Source organism: Caretta caretta, chromosome 10 (assembly GCF_965140235.1).
Source record: "Caretta caretta isolate rCarCar2 chromosome 10, rCarCar1.hap1, whole genome shotgun sequence".
In the NCBI taxonomy this organism is placed as follows: domain Eukaryota; kingdom Metazoa; phylum Chordata; order Testudines; family Cheloniidae; genus Caretta; species Caretta caretta.
The window spans coordinates 34,603,880-34,616,619 of NC_134215.1; the positions used below are offsets into that span (position 1 = coordinate 34,603,880).

At 42.7% G+C, this 12,740-nt stretch overlaps 1 protein-coding gene across 3 annotated transcripts in view; it reads right to left on the reverse strand.

Moving 5' to 3' along the window:
* Positions 1–12,740, reverse strand: part of CLUAP1 (clusterin associated protein 1) — a 165,992-nt gene that overhangs the window by 132,409 nt on the left and 20,843 nt on the right. For all 3 annotated transcript variants that reach the window (XM_048867325.2, XM_048867326.2, XM_048867327.2), the window contains one exon: positions 11,513–11,608. In XM_048867325.2, the coding sequence (XP_048723282.2) occupies positions 11,513–11,608 (96 nt within the window). The remainder of the gene's footprint in view (positions 1–11,512; positions 11,609–12,740) is intronic.

The following is a 12,740-nucleotide window of genomic DNA, read 5'->3' on the forward strand; positions in this document are numbered from 1 at the left end:
GAAGCAGTTTATTTTTGGCTTTTTTGTTTCATTATACTGCTGTGTGTAATAATGCAGCTTGTCTAGCCAAGGTGGTTTCTTGACAGGTTCCTGCTAACATGTCCACAGATCTTTTGACAGATGCCAAGTGGCAAGCACTCTTGAAGTCAATCAGCTCAACTGAGTTGTTACCAACAGCCTTGATTTTTCTCCTTTTGGCAGGTCAGAGATCCAACCCATGAGAACTTGGGGCTTTCCTCACTCCACTGACCACAGTAAGCATGTTCCCCAAGGGAGTTCATTACATTCCAAAAGGAGCTATTCTCCCCTGCACTCAAGGCCCTCTAATTTGCTGTATAATCTCATCAATTCTCTTCCCACAGTCACTGTAATCACAATACTCATTCTGTGCATGGAAAAAATGGCGGTCTCCAAAAAACTATTCTGTGGCTTGCTGTTATGTGAACTGAAGGGCACCTGCTTCTGCGACACCTTCTGGCCCAGTGTCCTAAACAGCTAAAGCCATGTGGTTACCCTCAGTGCTGATCACTAAGCTAACTCCTATCAAGAGATCCACCAGTTCCATACACATACAGAGAACAAATACACACTGAAGGTGGTGTCTCATTTTGACCAGGTACTGAATGTCTGTTCATTAACGTTACATAGCTGTATTTTGTTTGATCAAGATCTTGAGAGCTTTAATCCCGAACTCGGAAGTTTCATTTTCTATCATGCTGTGGCAGTTACTCATACAAGTTTGGCTGCTGTGCTCTAAAAATCAAGGCACTATAGTTGTACTAAAAGGATTTCTAAAATGTCCCAAAAGCAGCAAAAAAGAAAATAACCAAGATGAGCACAAATAGTACTATGCACATCTAAAGTACATCATCTGGGGATCTCAATGTGGTTTACCAATATTCATCCATTAAGCCTCACTATAACCCCATAACACAAATCAGTATTATTATACTTGTTTTGCATGTGGGTAAACTGAGGCACAGAGTATGGAGGTGACGTGGCCAAGCACACACAGTGAGCAGAGTAGAATACAGAACCCTTGAGTTCTGACATTCACTCCTAATTCTAACCTTACATATATATGACCTAAGATCAATCCGAATGTTCAGTTTTCTAGGAAAATGAATGAAAGATCATATAATTCTATACCTTTAGAAAGCATTTTGAAAGCAATTACACTTATCTGGATCATACACACAAATGATGAAGGCTCTTTGTTTTAATGGGTTCAGACAGATACCATATTGCATTTCTAAGAGACAGAAACCCACACCTCAACCTCCTCCTGATAAGTACACATATATGTATGCTCAGATACACATACATATTATATGTATTACCATTAGGGCTGTCGATTAATCGCAGTTAACTCACGTGATTAACTAAAAATAATTAATCGTAATTTAAAAAAATGAATTGCGATTAATCACAATTATAATCGTACTGCTAAACAATAGAATACCAATTGAAATTTATTAAATATTTTTGGATATTTCTCTACATTTTCAAATATATTTATTTCAATTACAACACGGAATACAAAGTGTACAGTGTACACTTTATAGTATTATTTTTTATTCCAAATATTTGAACTGTAAAAGTGATTAAAGAAATAGTATTTTTCAATTCACCTCATACAAGTACTGTAGTGTGATCTCTTTATGGTGAAAGTGCAATTTACAAAAGGTAGATTTTTTTTGTTACATAACTGCACTTAAAAACAAAACAATGCAAAACTTTAGAGCCTACAAGTCCACCCAGTTCTTGTTCAGCTATGACAAACTAGTTTGTTTACGTTAATGGGAGATAATGCTGTCCGCTTCTTATTTACAATGTCACCTGAAAGTGAGAATAGGCGTTCGCATGACACTTTTGTAGCAGGTATTGCAAGGTATTTACGTGCCAGATATGCTAAACATTTGTATGCTCCTTCTTGCTTCAACCACCATTCTTCCACGCTGATGACGCTCATTAAAAAAAAAAAAAATCATGTATTAATGAAATTTGTGAATGAACTCCTTGGGGGAGAATTGTAGGTCTCCTGCTATGCATTATCTGAATTCTGCCATATGTTTCATGTTATAGCAGTCTCAGATGATGACCCAGCACGTGTTGTTCGTTTCAAGAACACTTTCACTGCAGACTTGACAAAACGCAAAGAAGGTACCAAGGTGAGATTTCTAAAGATAGCTATAGCACTTGACCCAAGGTTTAAGAATCTGAAGTGCCTTCCAAAATCTCAGAGAGACGAGGTGTGGAGCATGCGTTCAGAAGTTTTAAAGGAGCAACACTCTGATGTGGAAACTACAGAACCCGAACCACCAATAAAGAAAATCAACCTTCCGTTGGTGGCATCTGATTCCGACGATGAAAATGAGCATGCGTTCGACCAAACTGCTTTAGATCGTTGTCGAGCAGAACCCAACATCAGCATGGAAGAACGTTCTTTGCAAGGATGGTTGAACAGTGAAGGGACATTTGAATCTTTAGCACATCTGGTACATAAATATCTTGCAACACCAGCCACAATAATGCCATGTGAATACCTATTCTCACTTTCAGGTGACACTGTAAATAAGAAGCGGGCAGCATGATCTCCCGTAAATGTAAACAAATTTGTCTGAGTGATTGGTTGAACAAGAAGTAGGACTGAGTGGACTTGTAGGCGCTAAAGTTTTACATTGTTTTATTTTTGAGTGCAGTTATTTTTTGTACATAATTCTACATTTGTAAGTTCAACTTTCATGACAAAGAAACTGTACTACAGTACTTGTATTAGGTGAATTAAATATTTTTTGTACAGTGCAAATATTGGTAATAAAAAATATAAAGTGAGAACTGTACACTTTGTATTCTGTGTTGTAATTGAAATAAGTATATTTGAAAATGTAGAAATCCAAAAATATTTAAATAAATAAATGGTATTCTATCACTGATTAGCAGCGTGATTAACCACATGATTAATTTTTTTAATCACTTAACAGTCCTATTTGCCATTTACACATACATAAAGCTTCACTGTCGCCTGAAATTTCAATGTAAATAAATCAAAGTATAGAAATAATGATCCCTTGTAAAGATCTTCTGTTAAGGACCTTCTGTCCTTCTCAAGCCTCAAATCAGAGAGAGAGAGAGAGAGAGAGATTTTATTCAGAAATAAAATAATTGACTAAAGAATTAAGAAATCCTAGGGCTGTTTCTGTTGGATTCAGAGATTATATTTAATTTTTGCACAATTTCTATGTAAATTAATGCACAAAAGAATTCCAGTAGAGCAAGGTTAAGAGTGAGAGGCAAACTACAACCCAAGATATTACCTCATTTTTACAGGAAATATGAACAACAATTTTACTTCACTTTCTGAATGATCTTTTTCCCGACAGGAGAGCCTGCTTCTGCCTCCAGAAGTGGAGCAATTTAAAGGGGTAGTGCCAAAAGCTGGAGTTTGCTTTAATTTTAAATGAAAATGAAAACCCCTTATTTTAGGATGAGCCAGTAAAACAGAGGCATACCATTTTCTCCTGGGACAGTTCAGCTAACATCTTCACTATGGGGGCACCGGAAAAGAGGAGCAAGCTACGGAAGGCTTACATGTTTTAAAATGCACTAAGCACATGATAAGGTACTTGCCAGTGCACTTCTATACAATTGGTTTTAGAACACAAAGTTTAACGAGCAAAAAAACCAAGACACCTTGCTATTGCCCTGTTACTGTACCTATCCTACGTAATTTATCACAAGCATTCCTTAGCCATACAACACAGAAAGACAACAAACATTGGAACTCAATATTCTTCAATTTTAAAAATAATCATCTTAGATTGATGGCAACTTACTTTGTATCGGTGGGTCAAATTCTCATCCCGTAACAAAGCCAGAGTTAATGGAGTTTGTCAGAGGGACCAACAAGCGGACTGAAGGGGAACAAAATCTTTCCCCCACAAACCAGAATGTGGGACAACCATATGGCTGCTGCAATCATCTCCTTGGCTGCATTAGGAACTGCATCCTCCCACTCACCCTTTATACATAGGTTCTGGCCAAGTGGATCAACAAAGTTCATGGACCTTTAGCAACATATCTGCTCTTTCCTGGCCTGCCTCCAAAGAGCACCCATTGCACTGCCACAGAGGTAAGGAGTAATGCTCCACCCCACACAGGATACAGAATCACCTTGCACAGCCACTCCACAGCCCACCTCCATTCCCCAGTGCAGCAGAACTGTGATGGTTTCACTGCCTGTCAGGTTTTGGACAGACACACAAGGGAGAGAATCAGAGTTTGCCCATAAGTGAGGATTTAGCCCTCACACCGTAATTCAGCAGCAGAGAGGAGGACATTTATGTTCGGTTCTATGCAGAAATCTCCTTGTACTCTTCCAGCATGTTGTTGAAATGCACTTGTATTTACACTAATAGAGATGTGAAGTGACCTGTTTGCATAATGCGTAGCAAAATAGGGCCCTAATCCCTGCTGCGGATTTTGGCACTACAATAATATGTATGTTTACTAATAACAATCCAGAAAGGCTATTCTTATCATATGAGAGAGGCAAGAGATCTTCCTCACTGTGCCTTCACACAAGGCCCAGATATATCACAGAATATCAGGGTTGGAAGGGACCTCAGGAGGTCATCTAGTCCAACCCCCTGCTCAAAGCAGGACCAATCCCCAACTAAATCAAATATTTACAGACCCTGTGCTCCCCCTCTTTCCATGTGCCCATGAGATCCTTATTTCAATCTCCATCCACCTGAAAAGGAGTGGGGAGAAGAAGGGAAAATGTGGGTCCATTGCTCCACACCCACAAAGGGAGCCAGGAATGGAGAGGGAAGCAGGCACAGTGCACTGAGGAGCTGGGGGGACATTATGACCTGGCCCAGTGCAACTCCACACTGCCCTCAATACCAGTGTAATTCCTGAGGACTAATTGCACTGACTTCAGTGCAGATACTTTGGATTTAGATCAACGGAACAGACAGCAGATTTTGGCCCTAGTCTCTTTCATGTGTAGACCTAGTTTCAAATCCTGTTTAGGTCACAAGTGAAAAGTAGATTTGGGTGGTCCTACAAATCTGATTAAGAAAATCTAGAAGCATTAAATCCTTTAACACACCTGTCTGCACTGAAAGGATCACTTGACCACCATATTCACCTTTAATTCATGTTATTGTTAGTTATTTGTATTACAATAGCACCTAGAAGCTCCAACTGAAATCAGGGCCTCATTGTGCTAGGTGTTGTATAGACACATACTAAAAGATAGGTCAGGTCCTAAAGAGCTTACAATCTGGTCATGTCTAGACTTACAAGCTTACAGTGACACAGCTGTACCATTGTAAGAGCGCTTGTGTAGCCGCGTTATACCGACTGGAGGGAGCTCTCCCATCGACATAATAAAACCGGTTCAACAAGAGGCAGTAGCTATGTCAGCGGGAGAGAGTCCCCTGCCAACATAGCACTGTGCACGAGCACTTACGCTGGCAAAACTTATGTGACTCGGGGGGTGGGGGGGGAGATTTCACACCCAAGAGCAACAAAAGTTTTGCTGACCATGGCCTAAATAGACAAGACAAAGGGTAGACGGGGGGAAAAGAGGCACAGAGAGATGAAGAAGACTTGCCTAAAGTCAAACGGCAGGTTAATGATAGAGCCAGAAAAAACCCAGGTGTCCTGAGTCCCAGTCCAGTGGTCCATAGACTAGACCTTAGCTATAACACTTTGCTATTTTATTTCAATTTTCATCAGAGAACCACAAAGTGTTTTACGGGTTATTGTAAAAGCCTCCCAATTGCCCTAAGAGGTAGGGATATATATTATACCTATTTTACAGACAGGTAAACTGAGGCAAGTGTCTGCTAAATTTGAAGCCTCAACCCCAATTTGCTCGAATAGAGAATTAAGTTTTTGTCTCGTGGCTACTGCAAGGGTGGGACGAGGATGTCGACTACTCAGTATTTCCTCAGCCTCTGTTTTTTTAAGTTCTCACCTCAAGAATAACTCCAATACCTATCCATGCTGCTGCTCAGAGCTTTCCCAAGCAACAAGGTAAGAGAGAAACTGACATGAATCTTGGCAGTTTTAGTTCTACCTACAGGACTATAAATAGCTGCAAATAAAACTGAAATGAAGGCTGTAAATAAAACATATAAAAATCCATATTTATGAGATGTATGTTTTATCTACGCTTCTATATGGCTCAGAAACATGGACGACTTACGCCAAACATACCAAAAGACTAAAGAGTTTTCATATCAGAGGCTCGCATAAAATTCTTCGAATAAGATGGCAAGACAGGGTGACAAATGTGGAAGTATTAAATCATGTTGGTATGTCATTCGTGGAGATGTTGATTAGTAAGAAAAGACTCAGATGGCTTGGACATGTCAAGCAAATGCCAGATTACAGGATCCCGAAGAGTGAGCTGTACTCTGAAGTTCGTAAAGGGTCTAGAAAGAGAGGCAGACTGCTGCACAGATTTCAGGATGCTTGCAAAAATTATTTAGTATCCTTTGGAATCTCTGTGGATTGAGAAAGGATTGCAGAATGCCACTCTGGTTGGCAGAACCAGCTTTTAGATGGAGTGATGCATTGTGAGGGGGACTGGATCAAGCCTTGTGATGACTGGTGTCAGAAGACGAAAGAATCTGTTGCTCAGATTCAGAGCACTGCGAGTGCATGGGTGTGCCCTACCTGTGGACGGGACTGTCATTTGCACATGAGACTCTGCAACCATCAAAGAACTCATGGGTGCATACACCCTGCTGTGTAAAGAGCAACAGTGCCATTGAAATAAAACTGACGAGTATTTTGTTAATTTCATGGTATAAACAGCAGCAGAGTTGTCTGTGTGCAGACTTGGCAAGGCAACACTTTCAAAGGGGAACCAAATGTAAGGTCATCTATGCAGCTGTATGGGCTGGAAAGATTTTTTTGTAAAACAGCAGCTTAGATACTGCAAAACTTAATAGTTTCAGCTGGATAATAGTTTCAGAGGAAAAGCTCCCCAAGGACTAGTGGTGAGTGAATTTTTCAAGCCTTACTGTAATTCTAGATATTCTTTAAGTAACAAAATATATTGTCTTTAAAGAATAAGGGACACCAACTAAAAATCAGCTGCTGTGGTGCTGCTTTTATCCTACAGGAATTATAATTATGCTGACCATTCAAATGAATGGGACATCAGGACATACAGTAGTCAGGAAGTCAAAATGCAGTGGAGTTCTATAGGCATTCCCTGAATTTATCCCAGACGTTCTGCAGCTCTAATGGAGGTGACGAAAGCTGCATTTTGTTTTCAATGCCTTCTAACGTAATTTTAATGTTCAGACAAAGCAGCCTTTAAAAAACCAATCACTGTCACAGCCTTTATAAAAGAAAGCAAAAAATACCATGCAGTTTGAAGTACAAAATACATTAAACAATCTATGTGTATAACTACAGCAAAAGAAATAATGACAAAAACAAGCAAATCCAATGGAAAATTAGCCAGTTCGGTTTGTACCAACAGAGGCCAGCTTTTAATTTGAAAAATGTTTGTTTTGCTTTATTCAATGTCCAACAGGCTAAAACTAGCTGTACGCTTATGTACCGGATTTTGGATTGAAGCAGCATTCCTTAGTTTGGATGGATCCCTCAGAAAGTCAGAACTGGTCCAAATCATTAGTAACAAAACATGCAAGGTCTTTTCTAGTGCTACTGGGAAGTTTTCTTTGGGCTGTCACAGTAAAGCATCATGCCTTTAGGATGTAAATTTATCCCTAATGAGGCACAGGCCATTTCTCACCTGACAGGATTTCTTAAGGACAAGGGTAATCTGTAAGACATCTGTGCAGAGCATAAACCCCGCATTTATACAAAATTGGCTAGTCCCAGCTAGAGCAATGAGTCATTATGCCGTCGGAAAAATATGTTCTCTACAGGATATAATAATTCACACCCTTCTGGAAATTGCACCTTTAAAGAGGCTTCCAATGAAGAGAGCTCTTGATGGGCCCAATGAGAAGTGGTTGCACTGGAACACTCACTCTTCCCTGATTTTCACTACACACATTCGTCACTCTGCTCTTGGATATGTCCCTCATTAAGGGCCCAACCCTGAAGCCAAATGGACTCCTAAAAGCTGTGATTTGGCCAAAACGATTAAATTATTCCCAATTTCAAAGCAACTGCCAAGTGCTCTTTTAAAATTCTCCCTAAAAATTGACATACTCTTGACTTTTTAGCTGTCTGAGTTGTGTGGAGGTGTGTGTGTGCAGGTCAAAGCAGCTTAACCCTTTGAACTCACACACCAATGCATTAGCCAGCTGCCTTGTGAAATCTGTTTCAATAGCCAAGGGATTAGACAAATATACTGTGGGAAAATGAGGCCTATAAAGATTTTGTTTTATTTTATTAACATTTTTGGAATACAAATGAGCTCTGTTTTGCATCATGTTTTCATGGAAATTTAAGACACTTTGAAAAATGGTAGAAATTTGTGTAGCTTCACTGCAGCTCCTGAAAATATTTTTATCCTTCAACGAAATGCTATTTTGTTATTTCTCACAACAATTCTTCCCCTAGACTTTCCGGGCTACCAAGCACTCCGACTGGTATCACACAACCTCTGTCAAAGGATGTTTCAGGCATTACTGTCTCTTTAGCTGAGGAAAAGGATATATGAATGAGCATCTGCTGCCCTTCCTTCTGTAGTCCTCATCTGAAGGATCCAAGCTGGTGCCATGCTTGGCAGCTGGAGGTGGTACAATGGCCTTCCTGGAGGATGATGGAGTTGGAAACCCAGGCCTAGAGGAGGAGGCTGAAACTGACCTGGTAGTTTGAGGGATAACCCTTGATGCCCATAGGTCCAAGAGGGATAAGCGTATGGTGCTGGGGGAAACCCAGGAGAAAGATCTTTTGTTACAGACCTGTGGGGATGATGGACAGATTCCACTGAAGAGTGTTATCCAGGAGTAGGAGATGACAAAAACTTCTGGGGGAGGCCAGCACCAAGGTTGGTAACAGGGATGGTACTTAGGTCAGCACTGAGAGACCATCCTGTCACAGGAGGGGAGAGTCCAGGACTGACAGACAAAGTAGGTCCCTGCCTGCCATGGATGCCTGAGGAATCGACAGTATTGTCAGAGGTGCCATTATTATTGATACCACACGTACCAGTTGTCATTGGTACCACACATGTGGCCACTGACATCAGCGATACAGATGGTATGGACAGTACCAACTAGGTCCATTCTGGATTGAACGGTACTGGAATTGAGTGCTGCAGTTCAGACGGTACGGGGGAGTCACACTCTGGGGCTCTCATTCTTACCTGGGTACTGGAGGGCTTACGAGATCCCTTAACATACAGTGGCCAGAGTCCCCATGAGAGGTTGAGGAGCCCTTCTTGGGTTTCAGCATAGTTTTTCCTTCCAGAGAGCTAGAAAAGTTGGTGACCGTGGAGGAAGGCCCTGGGGATGGAGAACAATGCCTCTTTTCTCAGCAAGTCTTCAGGGCTCATTTCCCTTTGTCAGAGTCCGTAGAGATAGAAGGAGCAGCCAGGGCACTTCTCCCTATTTGCCCCCTACTCCTCCTCACAGCTGCCCCACAAATTCTGCTCTATTTGCTCCATGGCATAGATGGCTGGTGAAAATATTCTTTGGGGGTGGGGAGGGCTAAATAAAACGGTCATGTCCTGCTCTCAGGTGTGTGTGACAGGGTTCCTGTTTCTGTCCTGGCTCAGTGCAGGGGGGAGGCCCTGGAATTGCACTCAACTACCTGTGAGCTCAAAGATGACATTAACGTGTATGTCGATGCATACTGACGAGCGTCAGAAAAGAGACTACACCACTACAGAAAACAACCAACAGATATGCAACATCAGGAAGTTCTACATTACATTGGGGCAGCTGCCCAAGTATCTGAAGGACACTAAGGAAGTCACAAAAGACTACTGTGCAGTGCATGGACAATAACGCGAGTCAAATGGACTCATGATTAAAGGCAACTGCATCACAATTCCAAACAAAATGAGAGGAAAAATCCTAAACCTCATCTGTGAAGGACATCAAGGATTAACTAAATGCCATGAATGGGCCAACCAGTCAGTGTGGTGGCCAGGCATTGGCAAGGAACTAACAGACCAATACAACACCCCTACCAGACAGGCCTTGGAAGAGACTGGCTGCAAATTTATGCAAATTCACAGGAGGACATCATTACCTGGTCACTGGGGACTGTTTTTGCTCACTTCAGTATTCCAGAACAACTAGTGATGGACAACGAACTACAATTCACTGCAGCGGAATTTAAGTCATTCTGAACAAAATATGATTTTGACCATTTTACTAGCAAACCACATTACCGACAAGTGAATGGAGAGGCCAAGAGATCTGTACATCCAACAAAATCCTACAGGAAGAAGATCCATTCCTTGCTTTTCTGAGTTACATATCAACACCAATAGCAACTACTGGATATAGTCCAGCACCACTCCCAATGGGAAGATGACTCTGTTCTAATGTTCCAACTTTAAAAAAGAACCTATCTCCAAAGTGGCTAGTCATGAAGAGAGTAGCCAAATTGGATAAAAAGGCTAAAAGAACTTATCAACACTTTGACAACAGACATCATTCAGTGAAAGAAGTGCTGCGTCTAGAACCTGGTGAGTGTGTTCTTTTCAAACTGGATGAAGAAAAGAGATGGACAGCTCCAGCTGTTGTAAAGAAAAGGAATTTAGCACCCAAATCATATGTGATTGAGACGGACAGTGGAGAGTTCAACAGAAACCATCAGCATCTACAGTTTATTCCTCAGACAGAACAATCAACATAGCAAACCCCACAGATGGCAGATGCAGAACAAGATGACGACTCAAGGATTCTGGACTGACCACAGCCAGTTATTGCAACTAATATACAGCCTGATGACCAAGTTGTCATACTTTGGGCCATGTGATTAGGAAATCAGTACAATTCAGAGACTCTTAGCACACTGATAAATACTGAACCTCAAAGACAGCATGATAATGTAAATATTGCAAATGGTAGGAATGTAGAGCTTTAAGTGGCAGATGTAATGGAAAGCTAAACTGTATTATATTAGGTGGCACTTCATGTAAAATACCTTATTTAAATGAACCTGAGACATACCTGGCAGAGCATTAAAGAATCTTATGATGAACACATCCGGTATGTATAAGCAAGCTCTGTAGCCAGTCCACATTTGGTACAAGAACATGACAAAGTATACGTACAGACTGTTACTCATTTAAGCTCTCAAGCAGCTCTTTACAAAACATTTCAGTTCACCTCTAAACACAAACTGGCAAACCATTATTCTCTTGGGCTTATTACAAGTAATAATATGAATGAGAAGCTGGGTAACCCATATGACCTCGCTCCACTCACACACAGAATCTACATCTGATGTATTCATTGCAGCTGTTGAAATCGCTCATTCATACTTGTTTCTCTCTCTACATTTGCAGCATATGGTGAATCTGAGTTCCCTGTCTGCAGAGCATACTTACCCTCAACTCCACCTCTTTGCCAAGTAAATCATACAGAGATGCTCCTCTGGATGTGATTTCAGAAGCAAGCTGCCTGGCTGCCTTCAAATCAGCAATCTAGAAGAACAGCATAAAAAAAAAAAATCAAACAATGGAAGAGTCTCTTTGCCCTCACAAAGAAAATTTGTGACAGGCTTTGTCCCTTTTAAAATTAAAACCGTATGTGTGACCAGCACGGTGCCTGAATCTCTCCCATGCTACATCTACACTCAGGGCCGTCCCTAGCTATTTTGTTGCCCTACACAGCCCCGCCGCAGGGGAGCTGTGTGGGGCCCCAGCCCTCCACGTGTGGTGGCTGGCCCCAGGCCTCCACAGAGGGTCTGTGTGAGGCCCTGCCCCAGGCCTCCATGGAGTGGGGAGAGGGGAGACTGGCCCCAGGCCTCCACAGGGGGCTGTGTGGGGCCCCGCCCCAGGCCACTACGGGGGGAAGCAGGGGGGCTGGCCCCAGGCCTCCATGGGGGATGGGAGGGAGGGGGGCTGGCCACTTCCTGCGGGACGGAGAGTGACCCGACCCCAGCCTGCTCTGCTCCCCTGGTTCCCATGCTTGGGGGAGGGGGGAACCGCCCCCCAGCACTCGCTGGCAGCGTGGCTGGGAGCCAGGAGAGCAGAGCAGGCTGGGGCCAGGTCTCTCTACTTACCAGTGAGTGCAGGCCTGGCCGCTCCTGGAGTCCTCAGGGGAGTAGGGATGGGGCTGGGGCAAAGCAGGGGTGGGAAGAGGCGGGGCTGTGGCCATGGGGAAGAGCCGGAGCAGGGTCTGGAGAAGCACGCAGCTGCACAGGGCACCAGGAAATTTGGTGCCCCAAATTTCCTGGTGCCCTATGCAGCTGCGTACTTTGCGTATGGGTAAGGACGGCCCTGTCTACACTACACAACATTAGCGGCAGCATGTGGGGTATGTGTAATTACACACTGCAGGGAAAAGCCGGAACCTGGCAGAGCCTTTCCAGACTGCTCCCCTACTGCCAGAGCCTTTCCCTTTCCCTCCTTGTGGCAGGAGAAGACTCCAGCAGCTGGGAACTGGCGGAATCATTCCTGCCTGTCAGAGTCTTTCCCTGTGGGAGAAAGGGCTCCAGCAATGGGGAGCTAGCAGTCTTTCTCCACTACCCTCCTGCTCCAAGAGTCTTTCCCTATGGTGGGGAAGGGCTCCAGCAGCAGGGAGACACTACATGGCTAAAAACAGTAGTGTAGA